Source organism: Numida meleagris, chromosome 6, assembly GCF_002078875.1.
Source record: "Numida meleagris isolate 19003 breed g44 Domestic line chromosome 6, NumMel1.0, whole genome shotgun sequence".
NCBI classification, from domain to species: domain Eukaryota; kingdom Metazoa; phylum Chordata; class Aves; order Galliformes; family Numididae; genus Numida; species Numida meleagris.
This window is the reverse complement of record NC_034414.1, coordinates 5175735-5191817: the sequence shown is the minus strand read 5'-3', so window position 1 is coordinate 5191817 and position 16083 is coordinate 5175735. Positions and strand designations below refer to the sequence as shown.

Below are 16083 nucleotides of genomic sequence, written 5' to 3'. Positions count from 1 at the left end.
TGTTTTTCTAAAGTAGGTGTTTTTTTTCCCCCAGGATTTTCTGATATGTGCCACTCACCACCTTCTTTGGAAGGTGTTTCTAAATCCTGCCAATTGGACTGTGTTGGTTGTTGTTTTATCATGATGTTCACAGATAAAATTACTGTATTTTTAGAGAACGTTTAGTGAGTTGACAGCCTGATAAATACCTCCAAGTTCTTCCAGAGTAGTCAGGTGCAGTGCTGCTGAGAACTGTTAGGAGTTTTTGGTTAAGTAAAACCTGAGAATTAGTTTGCACATTTTACTCTTCTTATGTGCTAATGTAGGAGTTATTACATTTTTCCTGTTTTGTCTCTTTTTTGCTGGCCCAGAAAAACAGTGGAAAAGGAAGTGCTAAAGGTCCAATGAGCAGTTGCTTGAAAATAAAGGAAGCTGATGAAAATCAGGCACATTTTAGAAGCAAGAACATGTCTTTCCAAAATAAGTAACAAAGTTTAGCGCTTTATGTTGATAACAAAGATTTACTGAATAGTGGTTTCTTAGCAAAAGCTACAAAAGACAGGAAAATGCAGCTCAGTCACAGCATATCATAATGCTAAATATAAAACCCAAAGTAGTTATCTAAACTGTGCTGGAATGAAAAGCCATGAAGTGCCATTTTCTAAGTTATGGTCCTGAGGAAACTGAAATACTAAGTCTGAACTTGTGCAAATAGTGCTGCTGTGACAGGAAATGGAAATGCAAGGTAAGAATAATTTAAGTTATGTAGAGCTGCACAAAAGCAATTAGAGACAGATTCCCATTGTGTGGGAAATAACAAGAGAAAGATAGCTCTGTATACTTTTGGAGTTAGCTGTAGTACAGTTCAGCAAGTAGCATCAGGATATGACAAAGAAAAAGAGACACTAGTTGTATAAAACTAGTATTTCCTTTCAGTACGATACACTTGTTTATCTTGTTGAACAAGAGTCCTTGTGCAGTATGTAGAAAATGCTGAAATGCCACACATACAATGTGGAAATCTCAGTAAAGTAAGGGATGGCACCTTTTAAAAGTTAGCTTTATTGTCACTTGTAAACAAAAACAGTGTATTTGTGTGTGTACTGGGTCTGTAGTTTGTCAGCATCAAGACTGCTGTAGTGAGAATATAATTGCTGCTCTGAACTTTGCAATTATCTACTTTGCTTTTTGGGAGTAATTTAAGAAGGAAAGCAGGTAGGAAAACCAATTATGATTTCCCTAGATAATGGACGCTTTTGTATCAGATTTTTTTTTCTACTAGTTTGACATAGTGCATTGTTAATATAAAGAACATTCCAGAACTGCTTAAAAAGCCTGATCTGTCAAGCACTAATTCCAATGTAAAATAACATTCATTTACAGCTCCCACTCTGCTGAACCAAGACTTGATAAAATTACCCCATAAAGTTGATAGATGCTGATTTATCTGTCTTCCTAGCTAAAGATAGGTAATGGACTCTTGCATATGCAAGCAATGAGAAAGCTCTTTTCTTTATTTGTGGATAAAGAAAGGGATTTGTTTTGACAGTATTCAGAGTAAACTATTATCAGGAACTACAGACTTGTTGAACATTAGAATACTAATTCCTACCTTTGGATATTCCCAGTCTGTATTGGACTATCTTAGTCAACTTTAGGTTGATTTTCAGCCAATCCTTGTTTTCCCCTTTGCCATTGCTAACAAGAGCAGTATGCAGATTAGCAATTTCAGATACACAAATTCTTCCTGGGAAACTGTTGTGTTTTGTTTTTAAGCCATCGTTAGAATTCTTACCATATAGGGGGAGGGTAGGGTGGAAGAAAAGATTAAGGCATGATGCTGTATCTTTTCAAGTAATGATTTTCCTCCCGCAGGTGATTCACATATCATGTTCTGTCATTTAATAACTCCACGGTTGCACAAAGAAAACCCTCAGAGAACTGTGGGCGGGGTGGCACGTTTGCGTGTCCATATATCTGCACGTACACAGACATGAGAAATGTATTGATTCCACTTGGCAGAAGAGGGAGATGTGCTAGACATTTCCTGAAATAGTTAAAAGCTTTTGTATGTGAATCACTTTATACCAAGAAAGTCTGAGTATCAAATTGAAATTCAGGTGTAATGCACACAGTTTTAGATTGCTCAGATCCCTTTGTTTGGACTGCATTTAAAGCCCTTTTACTAAATCCAGCCACTTTGTCGGAACAACTAGTGTAGGTCATTTTTATTCCTTTCATGTGAAAATTCTCAGTAGTGGTTGAATCAGTAAGCACTGTGATTTTACTAAATACTTGACACTTGTTCAACACTAAATTCATTTTCAGATACTCATTCTCTATTTTAGAACAAGTATCTGAGGAAATGAAAAAAATGGAAGATGCTACTTTCTACTGTTTTCCTAGAATATTTTAACGTGGCTGCCTGAGGAGTACATGGCAGAGAGGACTATCCTGTCCCCATAAAAAGTGTACTAGATTTTTATAGATTGTTTCTCTTCATTTTTGCCTTATTATAACTACTTATGAATGTTACCGAACATGCTGAACATGAGTTTGCCTTGTAAAGGTCATTTTAATCAGAAGGTAGCCTATTCCTGTAACTGCTATTTATTTATCATATAACTATGATTATCTGAAATTATTTTATCCAAGAGAATGCATATTAAGCAGGTTAGAAAGACAGTGGTATGGCAGCATAGCCTACAGACCGTGATCTCTTTGGGTGAATAGCCTCAGTCAAGCTTCAAGTTGTTATTTTTACTGGTGGATAGAAGCTGCTATATTGTTAGCACAGTGGCTGTGTTCAATATTCATTGATTAATCCATTTCATACTATGTTTAGATGTTGGTGAAGAAAAATAGAGTGGATGTTCAGAGCACAGTTAGCGTGGAGGATGCTTTCATAACTGATACATCAGTAATCCTTTGTGTAAATTAGTACTGTTATTCAAGAGGAGATCGTTGTTAAACTGAGTTGAGACAGGTAATCTAAAAGCATAGGTAGATTAGGCTCCTTCCGCTAGCAGAGGGATTTATACCCCATCTCGAGGTGAGAAACGTTACTGAATTCTTCAGCAATAGGCCTTTTAGCCAATCTGGTTGGAGAATTTTGTTGACAAAAACTAGCGTCCATTTTCAACTTGACTCTTAGTGAATTCAGGTAGGAGATGCATGTCTAATAGTTTTACGTGTCATTTATACAGATCCACATGGGCAATATGATAAGCTGTTCCTAAATAAATTATACACTTAGCTCTGCATCCCACTGAGCAAATTATCTACCAGCTATTAAAGGTTCTAGTCTAACTAATTATCTGAATAGTCTTAATCCTGAACAATTTAGTGAGGCTTTTGGCCTTAGTATGGGAAAGAAATTAGTCTGTGTTAGACTGAAAGGGTCTGAATTAGCTAGGCACTTACATTCACGTACTTAACTCAGAATTTGGCAACAGATTCATTAAGACTTTTGACCATAGGCTTCCATGCCAAGGCTAACATTATGGTTAGAACTGGCACATCCTTATTTCTGACACAGAATTTTGACACAAATACGGTGGCAAATTTTTAAATGAACTACGCTTAATTCAATTTTCAGGGCTGTATGAAGTATAATTGTGTTCATAAATGACAACTATAGTTTTTGCTATCCATTTGAAAACTCTTTTCTGTACTTGTGTTCAGTAACGGTTAAGCAATGCTCAGAGACACCTAATCACATGACAAGTATTCCTGTGTTTATACACAGATACGAGGAAATTTGCTGTAGTAAACTGCAGATTTCTCTAAATTTAGGGCTTGATTTTTTTTTATTATCTTGCAATAGGAATAGGGTAGAAATGAACTGATTTTAACTAAGGATTTTTCAGGAGCTGCTCTATTCCAAGGGTACAAAATAATATAAACTCTGCACAGATCATATCTGATGTATACATGCAACATACATATTTGGGCAGCGGGGATAAGGTGCCACTTTTGAGACCTCCGCGTTGGGCTGCACTAATTAAGTTGTAATCTTTTTACTACACAGCTTTACCTACTCTGATGCACACGTGAAGAAAGGGTCATCCGGGCTGCAGTTCCTTCCCTCACATGATTGTGACAACTCTGCCTGAATGTGAGGAGAAACACTGGTAGGACATGATGTGATTTCCGAAATGCTCTTTCCTGTTTTCTCTGAAGAAATGTCAAGGTAGATGAATTGCTCTTTCAAAAGAGTAATTCCCAAAGTGTTTATAGTATCTCCATATATAACACAATATTTGAGCAATTTTTTATATTGCCTTTGTGATACTTACTTTAAATTCTCAGTTCCTAGCTAGTCCCCAACCCCATTCAGACCAGTTTCCTTCTCAGTGGAACCCTCTACATAAAGGACATTTCCATTCTGGAAAGGTCTTCCTTGGTAAATATCATACTGATGACAACAACAAAACTACATGTTTGCCTCACACCAAGATAAAGTCTGTCGTAAGAGGCCATCTATGCCACTTGTTGGCTCAAACTTAGCCACAAGAATAGTTATCTCATTTGATCATGTTGAGAATTTATCTTTCTCTAGCTAGCGTGTATAATAACTGTTCTTGCTCTTGCCAAAGTCAGTTAATTCTGCCTGTTTGATTTAGCTGGGAGCATTTTTTTTCTGTGTTCACTTTGTGCTTTGTACACCTCTGAGAGCTTTAACAAACTTTTAGTTGATTTGGGAACAGTTTGTTTTATACTCTTTCCCACGTGGGTCTGTACACAGGACATATAAAACTTCTAGGTGGGTAGCTTCCCTGTGAATCTGATCCTGAAGTCGTCAGAATAAGGTTGAATACATTCTCATTTTGTTACCATGATTTTCGTTATTAAAAATTTCTCATGTTTTCTCTGATACACAAGTCTATCAAGATTGGTTAGAAAAAGTAATGCATTCTTCCAGTATTTGTGTTTATACGGTTGTGGAAAAGACAGGAATTAAACATTTTGCCTATAACATACGTACTCTGGTATAGTTCTGATATGTCATGAACTCAGATTTATCAGAATCAGTCTCCTAAAACATGGAGCAATTTTCTGTATCCTTATCATGGCAGGAGAAAAATTATTTGTTAGTGCAGTGGTGGAAAAAAAGCTTTCCCTCACAAACACCCCTAAAGGTCAAAAGCGAACGGCTGTGTTCCTTTTCTTGTTGACCTACTTAATGAGAGGAGTGTGGAGTCAGATTGCTTTTTCTCCCTTCGCTGATCTCACCTGGTGCCACAAAACAGTCTATCCTGGTGCTTCTGTCTTCATCAGCAGGGTGACAGGATGATGCCAGAGCAGACTGTGCTGATTTTGTTCCAGAGGTTCATTTTGAAGCTGTGTTGATTACCATCAAATTATGAACCGAGACAGTTACTTGTGAAACCTGGATCTCCTGTAGAATTACGTTAGACTCCTTAGTACGAATCGTTCTAGTCCAGCTAAGTTTCTCATCTAATGTAACTGCTCAACTTAGTAAATTGAGTCTTCTAGTAAGATTTGAGCAGTTACAGATGTGTTGGTGTATCCGCTGTTTTGGGTTTGATCCTACATTTCTGCCATGCACATGCCTTTCATTCATGCTAATTTCATAAGTAAGAGTTATAAAAATGTATTTGCTGTAAGAACTTGGGCAACATCTATCTGCTAAAAGCATTCAGTTCCCTGAAATACTTTTTTTTGTACCTAAAAATTGCAAGAAATATGAGATATGCTTCATACCAGTCTTGAACATCTAAAATTCATTTCTTTACCTACTGCAAGCTCCTAGAGAATGAGTTTCTCGATCATCTTGCTAGTAAGTCTTCAGAATTTAAACAGTAGCATTTTTGAGCTGTTGTTCTACAGATTTTCCTTTCTGGTTCTTCTGCAAGTCATTGTTAACTTCAAAGTGCAAAGCTACATTAATTATTAGCCTGCTATGTTGTTTTCCTCAAGAGTATTCCTGACAAAATCCCATTGAGACATTAACTTGCCATGCCCTCAGAGTGTTACCTGTCCTATACATGCAAGGGAGAATTTACCAACCAGTATTTCCAGGATTTAAAATTATTGCATTTACTGTTAGTATAGTTTGAAAATCACGTATTGAGAGTAATACACTGATTCTTGAATACAGAAATGAACTGAATCTAGTGATGCACTCACTTAGGTAATTGTATGAATTTAATTCATTTTCTTCACGAATTAATTACAATAACATTATCCAAACTTGAGATCTATACTACTGAGTACTAGTTGGCGTATCTGTTAGGAGGTGCCTTGTCTGCTCCAAAATTATTACATTCTAAATAAATACAAATTTCTGGGGAAAAAATGAAGCGGGAGAACTATCCTAGTTACGCTGGAAAAGAGGATGTCAGCATGAGCAGTGATGTGGCTGGTCTCTCCATTCTCAAGCAGTTCCTGACTTAGAGGCTTTCTCTTCCTTCCATTTTTTTTCTTTCCTTTCTTTTTTCTTTTCTTGTATTGTTGACTTGAAGAATCTCTCTGATATGAGTCCCTGCCTGCACAGAGTGAACTGAGAAATTTTCAAGTCCAAAAATAAACCATACGTGGTATTTTTATCCTAGTTTCTAAATAGTTCCGTACGCTGATGCAAGAGATTATTCTCCAAATATAAACATCATCGGTGTTTTTACTGCTAATTCATCTTTAACTCAGTGGTAAATGACAGCGGTTTTGCACACTTTCCTAGGAGAGTATAAAAGAATCTATTGTTCTGTGGAATATTAACTTCCGTTGATGAGCATGTTGCAGTGTGAGTAATGAACAGATGTGCTGTTCATATACGTTGTGTATAAGAGCTGACATGAGGATAGGCTGTATTTTATTCTAAGTACTTCATTATGTAGTGCCAGTCATATTCAAAAAAACAGTATTAGAGCCAGATCCTCTGACAAGTGTGTCTGACTGAGCCTGATTAGTGAAATATGAATAAAATGGGAACTCCCTAAAGCAATAGAAACAGTGGCAGGGAAAACTCGGCTGCAGAGACAAGAATTCGTGATTACTTTGGTACCTAAGTGTCTCCAGCACTCAGCACTGTAATCAGCTGAGGAAGGGAGAAGGACATACTCTGAACCATGTTTCATCACTGGTGAAATCATGCAGTAACTATAGTCCTTCTGTATGTGAGGTTTGGGATTTTTTGTTTTTAATTTGTGTGGTTTGTTTGTTTGTTTTCGAGTGCCTACTCCTGCAACACTTTACTTGATTTGGAGGGAGTTCCTGATCTTATGGGGAGTTGGCTCAGGTACCTTGAGAAGCTAACAGAAATAAGAGTGAAGCAAGTATAGGGAGGAGCAGAAAAGTTTTTTTTTTAAAAGAAAAAAAAAAAAGCAACCTAAAATGGAAATAGAATAATTCATGTTCTAGAAGTGCAATAAGTACAGAGCTGTAGTGCAGTCTTATTCTCTGCACAGAACTCTTGATTACAGCAGGCAGATGAATGTTGGACTGAGGCCAGACTGCCAGTGTGAATTGAAGCGATTGGGAGATAGCATAAATTAATATTGGACACAGCAACATAACCTTTTGAAATCTCGTTTTCCCTTTGCATGGACATGCTATTAAATTATTGTGTGCTTTTTTTTCTGGTATTGTATGCATAGATAATCATAGATAAGCAATGATGCATATTTCTCCTCCACATCATTGTTAAACAGAGCAAATCTGTACGACAGCATACCTTACAGATCCTTTTCTATGCTATAACGCTCTTAGTACAGTACTACTGGAAATAATGACATGTACATATTCTCTCTTTGTTCTACCAATAATAGTATCCCTTATGAATACAAAGGAGCAGAGGGAATGTAGTATCTTTTAAATAAAATTTCTTTCTGAATACTATGAAAATATAAAGCTGAATGAGGTGAGTCATAGTGTTCATCTGTAAATACATAAAGTTTTTTCTTTTTGTTTTAAATACATTCAAGAAAAATTGGAACAGATAAAACTTGTGAATTGGATTGAATTGCACGTAGTTATGTAATCCCTACCAAATTAAAATGGACTTAAAAAAAAAAAGGGTTTGAAAAAGGTCTTCTGCTTGTCCTGTTGTCTGTGCTATTTTTGATCCCTCTGCAAGGCCTCTTGTCCCTTCAGGCAGTCAAAAGTTCTTCCCGGTTGAGTATCATCAGCAAGCTTGCTAAAGTTGCATTCAGTTCTTGCATTCAGATCATTCATGAAAATATTGAACAGAACCTGCTGTAGGATTGAGCCTTGGGAATGCGTCTGAAATGCATCTGAAACTTCAAGAAAGGTAAAAGCTATATTTCAAAAAGCTAGACTTGAAAAAGGAATAGAAAAACATGTCCGGATCCTACCGATACAAAGTGACACAACATTTCTGAGGGAATCTAGTGACTGAATTCTGCAAAATGATTGCACCTGGAATTAAAATTTTACTGAAGTAGATGGTCTCTAGGTGTTTCTAATTATAGGGAATCCTGTGTATGATCCCTCTCCTTTTATGGCATTGTACTCATCCTGGTGACTAAATGATGATAGGGGCTTGATCTCTGCCTTTGTTATTCTCTTGTGCCAAGTTGCGGAAGAATCTGTATTTTGGTATTGGAAGTAAATTAGTAGAATGTCTTTAAAGTGCACCCCAGGGCATCAAATTTTTGGACTCGTCTTACGATGATGCCAGTTTGTGTCTTAATGGAATGTGGGCTGACATTAGGAGCATGTAATGTCTTTCATTATATATCAACTATGGAATTTGAAGCATTGTGATTTTTCAAAAATTGGTTACCTGTAGCTGTCATTTTTGTATTTGAAGTACTTCTGACAAGGCCATTCTGTCCTTTAATATTTATTTGGTTGATCCTTAAATCTCCCATATACAGTCGTATGTCAACCTACTGAAATGAATGAGATGAAGAGTATGAGCACTAATTGATATAGGCAGCGGAGATGGAGGTAACACGAATGGTCTGGCTTTTGCCATGAGGGATCTGAAGGGAAACAGCCTGTAGGTTTCTCTGGACTGAGGGAAAGGAGTGGACCTGGGCGTTTTCATGGAATCAGTCCCAACTTGAATTTTCCAGATGGGAAAGGAATATCTGGTTTGTGCACTGCCGGTGTTGCAGACTGAGGGTAGGGGGAGCAAAGATATGACACCTTTAGCAGGAGCATCAAAATGCTGTTATTTTAGGTCTCGTCTGCAAATACGTGATGTTGTCCTAATCATGAACTAGGACCTTCTCTTCCACGTATGTACAGGATTAGGGGTAAATGTTAAACAGGCTTTGGTGACAAGAGCGTACAGCTGCCAGGCTGCTGCGCAGTGGGAATTGCTCTCTGGTTTTCTTGGAGTGAACGTACCAGGAGGACAGAGGTGGAGCCAGCTTTGCGATCTTTCTCAGGCACTCAACTGGCGCTTGGTTTTGCGCTTCACAGCCACCTTGACAACCTGCAAACAAACAAAACTAACAGAAAACCAAACCCGCAAAAGCCCAAAGGAAAAAAAAAAAAAACAAACAAAAACAAAACCAAACAAACAGAAAAAAAAAAAAACAAAAAACAGAAAGCAAGGCTTGCAGCATTGCTTTGGGCACGGAGATTTTTGATGCATCATTCAGCGCTGGAACAGGAATCTCCGTCTTGAACGCACCGATCCAGAGCCGCCGCCGGGCCGGGCGGGAGGGCGCAGTGCGGGGCGCGGCCGCGAGGGGCCGACCGCGGGCCGGGAGCGGCGCGATGGAACGGCCGCGGCCCCCGGCTGCTCCCGGCGGCGCGCAGGCTCGGCGGGCGGTGCCTCCGCGGAGCAACAGGGCTCGCGCCGGCGGCAGCGCAGGGGACGGCCGCGCAGCTCCCGCGATTGCTGGCTGCCGCTTAGCAAATCGGACGGTGGAGCCTGGTGGCGGAGAGCTGCTTCTTCCTCGGGTGGTTTTCTTTCTTTTTTTCTTTCTTTTTTTTTTTTTTTAAAGAATTATTATTGGTATGGTTTTTGTAAGCGTTACCACAAAACCGCACAACAAGTGAATGATGCAGGCAGCTGCTGGCTGAGCTGCTGCTGTTTGGACGTGTCGGGGAGAAACGGCAAGAAGCAACACTCGTCCTCCCATCAGTGGAAGTAGGCTTGGTACACGGATTACTTAACGTTGATTTACAAATCTACAGCAGAAGCTGGGCTCGGGAAGCCTAGTGATCACGCTCACCCATTCATTCCTTTTCTCTCTTACACACGAACGCACTCACCTCCCTCCTTTTTTTTTTTTTTTTTTTTTTTTTTTTCCTTTTGGAGCGAGGCTGTTGCTTATTGCCTTTTTGCATATGCCCGGGTGAGAAGCTGCGGTTGTGCAGAGTGCCCCCAGCTTAAGCTGCCTCCTTGGCTCGCTCTTGGCACTCTTGTTGCACAGGGAAAGCAGGGAGAAAAATAACTCCTCAACCTGTGATGCCGACTGACCTACCCACCTGCAGGCGTGGGTCAATTGGCGCAGCCCCCTGCTCAGGGCTGCTGTCACCAAATCCTTACACGAGCAAGAACAGCGCTCCTATTTCTCTGTCTATGAACAGTAAGTATAACAGCAATCTTAAGACCTGTTTTGCATGTTATATAGGCATGATTTAAAAAATAGCAGTCATTTAATAGTCTGTATTCACCTTCTTTCATATATTAATACATACCACTGTAAATGAGGGTTCTGTTTCGAAGGGGCGTGTGTGTGTGCATTCTTGTATGTGTTTGCATGTAGATGTTGCTTCAGTGCACCTGCAGTAGTTTGACACATCGTATCACGGTGTTCTCACTTGAGTGAGCATTGTACCTGCCCTTTTCCAAATTAAATTCAATAAGGTGTTTGTTACAGTTGAAAATTCAGTTATAGATTAAAACGTAACGTTCTTAGATCTTGTGTTTTTAGAAATAATATGAAAAGCTCTTTGTGTAGATACATTTCTTGTAATATTTCATAGATGTATGTGGGTGTATCTATTACATATGTACTCAAAGATCTGAATGCACAGTGTGTTGCAGTAATTTTATTGGTGTTTGTATGTGTTGGTGTTTCAGAAGCATGCATGTGTTTGTGTATGGACACAAGTGCTTGTATGATTTTGCATCTCTGTCTCTATATATATGACATACCCACCCACACCCTTATGAACAGAGTCGTTCAAATTCTCTGTGCATGTGATGTGGGTGTGTGTGTAATGTAGAAGTGTGAATAGTGTGGGAAGGGGAAGATTAGAATACGGTGGTAATAGATGACACAGTTTCATTTGATCAGTGTGACCTTTTAGGAAAACAATCCAATCGTTTCCCTTTTTGTTTTGTTTATTTTTGTGTGTTTGTGCATGTGCCTCAGGTTAAGTGCTTCTTCTGCATGACCATAACCAAAGGGTGACCCATCCACTCCCTTATGTCCTATGGGGACCTCAGAACCAATTTCTCAGTCTTCATCTCCTCCTCCTCCTCTTACCACTGCTGCTGACGCCCTGGGTGCTGCTCCCAGGTTTGAAACATTGTTGACAGGCTGAAGAAAGGATTTGCAAAGACCTTCTCACTGTGTAAATAGAGTGATGGCTGGAATTAGCTTCAACTCCCCAAATAATGATATTAAACAATAATCAGATTGCTAGGCCAAGGCATTACCAGGAACAAATTATGAGGAAAGAGACTATTTGCATTTGTTTGCAATGATGAACTAAAATCATCTATGGAGAGCAGGTACCCTTTGTTTTGCATGTTTTTGTCTTCATGAATGTAGTCATGAATCTGATCAGATCAGTGGTAGACATGGGACATAAATTAAAATAAAAGGGCCTAGTGGATGAAAGAATAAAGCCTCTGCTGTTCCTTGGTCTAGTTTGAGAGTTTCATCTTTAATTTTTAGCAAAACAAAAGGTGGTTGTTTTTTTTTTTTTTCCCCAAACATTTTGGACAGTAAGAAAATGCAGATCTGTGGTTTCCCAGAAGGTAGATTCAGTGTTGCAACTATGTTGCCCCGCTCTGTGCCTAGTGCACTGTCCTCCAAATGCAAATGGCTTTAAACTTTTTATGGTGAAAGTTAAGGTCGCACTGTAAATAAAACAAAAGCTTTTGCACTAAGCAACAAAAAAGCTGCTGCAAAATGGAGGTTGCAATGGTGAGTGCAGATAGCTCTGGCTGCAACAGCCATATGCCCTATGGATATGCGGTCCAAGCTCGGGCCCGAGAGAGAGAGCGGCTGGCACAGTCGAGAGCTGCAGCAGCTGCAGCTGTAGCAGCAGCAACTGCAGCAGTAGAAGGGGGGGCAACAGGTGGAGGTGGACCATATCACCACTACCACCAGGAACAGAGTCGAGGTGCTTCTTCTCATGGTGGGAATGCATCACGCAGCAGCCTGCCCAACCGCCAGAGTGGTAAGAGATGGAAGAAAGGGAAGAAGAGGAGCCACCACTTAGGAAGCAGGGAGTGTGGAGCCTCCTTCCCCTGTTCCGAGCTGCTTCCTCTCAGTGGTTCTGAAGAGAGAATACTGAAGGATGTGAGTGAGGAGGAAGAGGAGGATGAAGATGAGGATGAAGACGATGAGGAAGAAGGAAAGCTCTACTACAGTGCTGACTATGGGGAGGATGAGTTTTCGTACTCAGACCAGCCTCCTGATGATGGTGGAGGCCCTGGGGGTTACAGCTCTGTTCGCTACAGTGAGTACGAGTGTTGCGAGCGTGTGGTGATCAATGTGTCAGGACTGCGGTTTGAAACACAGCTGAAGACCTTGGCTCAATTCCCGGAGACACTGTTGGGTGATCCAGCGAAGCGAGGCAGATACTTTGACCCTCTCAGAAATGAATACTTCTTTGATAGGAACCGGCCCAGCTTTGATGCCATCCTGTACTACTACCAGAGCGGTGGTCGGCTGAAGAGGCCAGTCAATGTACCCTTTGACATCTTCAGCGAGGAGGTGAAATTCTACCAACTTGGGGAGGAGGCCATGCTCAAGTTTCGAGAAGATGAAGGGTTTGTCAAAGAGGAAGAGGACAAAGCTTTGCCAGAGAATGAGTTTAAGAGGCAGGTCTGGCTACTGTTTGAGTACCCGGAGAGCTCCAGTCCAGCCAGAGGCATTGCCATTGTCTCTGTCTTAGTCATCTTGATCTCCATTGTAATCTTTTGTCTGGAGACTTTGCCGGAGTTTAGAGATGACAAAGAATTCATAATGTCCCTGAGCTCAGGGAAGGGTCTTTCCAATGAGTCGCTTCACTTGGATGCTGGGGAACACACCATCTTCAACGACCCTTTTTTCATTGTAGAGACAGTATGCATCATTTGGTTCTCCTTTGAGTTTACGGTGCGCTGCTTTGCATGTCCAAGCAAAGCACACTTCCTCAAGAACATCATGAACATCATAGACATTGTCTCCATCTTGCCTTACTTCATTACTCTGGGCACTGACTTGGCGCAGGAGCAGGGCAGCAATGGTCAACAGGCCATGTCCTTTGCCATCCTGAGGATCATCCGTCTGGTCAGAGTGTTTCGCATCTTCAAGCTCTCCAGGCACTCCAAGGGTTTGCAGATCCTGGGTCACACACTCAGAGCGAGCATGAGGGAACTCGGCCTCCTCATTTTTTTCCTTTTTATTGGAGTAATTTTGTTTTCCAGTGCTGTTTACTTTGCAGAAGCTGATGAGCCTGCCACCCATTTTCAGAGCATCCCAGATGCTTTTTGGTGGGCTGTAGTGACCATGACTACAGTTGGTTATGGGGACATGAAACCCATAACTGTGGGTGGGAAAATAGTTGGGTCCCTGTGTGCCATCGCGGGAGTGTTAACCATTGCTTTACCAGTGCCAGTGATTGTCTCCAATTTTAACTATTTCTACCACAGAGAGACTGAGAACGAAGAGCAAACGCAGCTGATGCAAAATGCAGTCAGTTGTCCTTACCTCCCAACAAATTTACTGAAGAAATTTAGAAGCTCATCATCTTCATCCACAGAGGATAAATCAGAGTATTTGGAGATGGAAGAAGGAGTTAAAGAATCTCTTTGTGTAAAGGAGAAAAAGAGTCAGGACACGGGGAATAGCAGCGAGTCAGAGAAGAAAAACTGTGTAAATTCAAATTCTGTGGAAACTGATGTGTAATTTCCAAATATATTTATTTTATGTTTCCAAATATATTTATGCATTAAAGAGTGCAGTGGAAATAATGAAATATGCAAATGAGTCCACAGCATACAGTAGTATGCCATTTAATGGTTAAATACAAATAAAAAAAAAACATTGTTAAACTTGTATAACATATCAAGTAAGTGATATAACTTGAGGAAGGGGTTGCTAGATCTGATATAACTTCAGACTGCATTTTTTATTAGAATGCAAGTGTTTTGCACATGAGGCTGAAAAATTTACTAAAACCAAGTGAGTTTTAAAGTGAGTGCATGAACTGTCGACATCACTAATAACAGCTCTGTGGTAGAAGTTGGCATTCAGAGGTATTTACTATGTAAGAAGCAATGAACTTTGGAAGTCGTTTATCTATTTATCAGTGCTTTAATAGCAGCTACCATAAATCATTGGATACCATAGTCCTGTTTTTGAAATGGTAAATTTATTGTAAAAAGATACTCTACAGAAGATAGATATAATTTTTTTTTCTTGGAACCTGTAATGCTTGTTTTTAACTGGAAATTTACTTTGAGAAGGCTGCTGAACCTCCAGAAATGATTTATTTTTATAACTCTCTTTGGAGGCATTGCAGCATTTGTTGTCTTATAATGAAAGAAATGAAGTAAGAGAATTCTTTAGCCTGGTCTGACTGCAAAGGCAAAATGACTGGAATGCTTTTTTGCACTACTTTATATGCTGGAGTTATATTGAAAGAGACTTCATACTGTGAATGTTTACTAATGTAATAGTTCAATGACAATCATTGGAAGAGTGATTTCTGCATCATATTTTTTTGCTTTTTTTTGTTTCATTTTGCTTTTCCTTTATGTGATGCTGATGGCAAAACAGCTAACATTATATCAATTCCATACTCTTTTAATTATGAATATCTGTGATCTGGAGAAGGATTGTGAAGTAAAATTTTATAATCAAAATTACTTGAAATCAGTGTTTTCTAGTTATACTCTTAAGTAATATTAACTTAATGTATATATTTTTTCCTGGTTTATTTAACATTGAGAGTCAGTGTTTAGTACATGCTCTTTGCCAGTATTGAAGTAATTCAATGTGTAGGGAGAAGAGGTAAAAGTAGTAAGGTACTCAGTTGTTACAGTGCTGACAATTCAAAATTACTAACCATTAACATGTTATTGGTGCTACATTTTTTCCCTTAGTTACAACTTCCACCTTTGAAGCAAAATTTAGGATCCGAAACAGGCATTCTGGCATTCAGAATGATTGTGCTGGGTCCCATGTAGTCCTTGGGAAAACGTTCCATGATTTCTTTTCACTGATTCTTAGACCAGCTGTATCTTTGCATCAAAGATTTCCACTGCCCTTTCTAGGAGGTTAAGGTAGGTAACGATTATCTGACCTAGAGCACATTCCAGACTCCAGAATTAAATAGGTAAGATATTCCTGCATTTAACATAAACAATAGATTCAGAGCAGGTGTTTTTTCAGACTCATAATTATCTAGGGAGGTAATTGGAGCTGTTTTTGAGGAGGCACTGTGGAACTTTCCAAATTGTAAAACTTGAACCAAATTGGCATATGCACTTTAAGGACTGGGACAGGCCATTGTGAGAGAAAAGAGGGCTTACAAACACTACCAATTTACAGTAGTTTTGTAATATTCCTTTAAAACTGTGGAGGGGGTTTGTCAGGGAGAACTAGTTAATGACTCATAGTTCTGGTGCTGAAAAGCAAAAATAAAACCTGTCCAAATTGGGTAGCTGTGACAGAAAGCGTAACTGTCAGATAGGCATTGTTTCCTGTATGCAGCATCCAGTGATACAGAACAGAGCTGTAGCCAAAGGATTTTCCTTAACGATCCATTTTTGGCCTTCATGGATTTTCTGTGAATCACAGTTTGGAAAACTTTCTCTGCTTGTCTCCTATCACGCTGCAGAAGTCATAGTAAAAAAAAAAAAACAACAAAACAAAAAAACAAGACACAGACATTGTACTGAGCCCTGATTTAAAACGTGTGTATAAATGTCTG

At 39.5% G+C, this 16083-nt stretch overlaps 1 protein-coding gene and 1 long non-coding RNA gene across 8 annotated transcripts in view; one reads left to right on the top strand and one right to left on the bottom strand.

Moving 5' to 3' along the window:
* The window catches only part of KCNA4 (potassium voltage-gated channel subfamily A member 4), a 307754-nt gene that overhangs the window by 62224 nt on the left and 229447 nt on the right, over window positions 1–16083 (top strand). For 3 of the 7 annotated variants that reach the window (XM_021402960.1, XM_021402961.1, XM_021402962.1), the window contains 2 exons: window positions 4010–4112; window positions 11304–15023. In XM_021402960.1, coding sequence (XP_021258635.1) covers window positions 12069–14054 — 1986 coding nt within the window. In that variant the 5' untranslated portion in view covers window positions 4010–4112; window positions 11304–12068 and the 3' untranslated portion in view covers window positions 14055–15023. Of the gene's footprint in view, window positions 1–4009; window positions 4113–9780; window positions 10512–11303; window positions 15024–16083 lie in introns of those variants that run through there. The other 4 variants (XR_002440499.1, XR_002440478.1, XR_002440480.1 and 1 more) reach the window with 2 other exon arrangements.
* On the bottom strand, window positions 6215–11295 carry LOC110401640. The gene is made up of 3 exons (XR_002440506.1): window positions 10624–11295; window positions 8747–9406; window positions 6215–8240 (listed from the first exon to the last, which is right to left on the bottom strand). It is a non-coding gene; the product is annotated as an uncharacterized LOC110401640 (long non-coding RNA).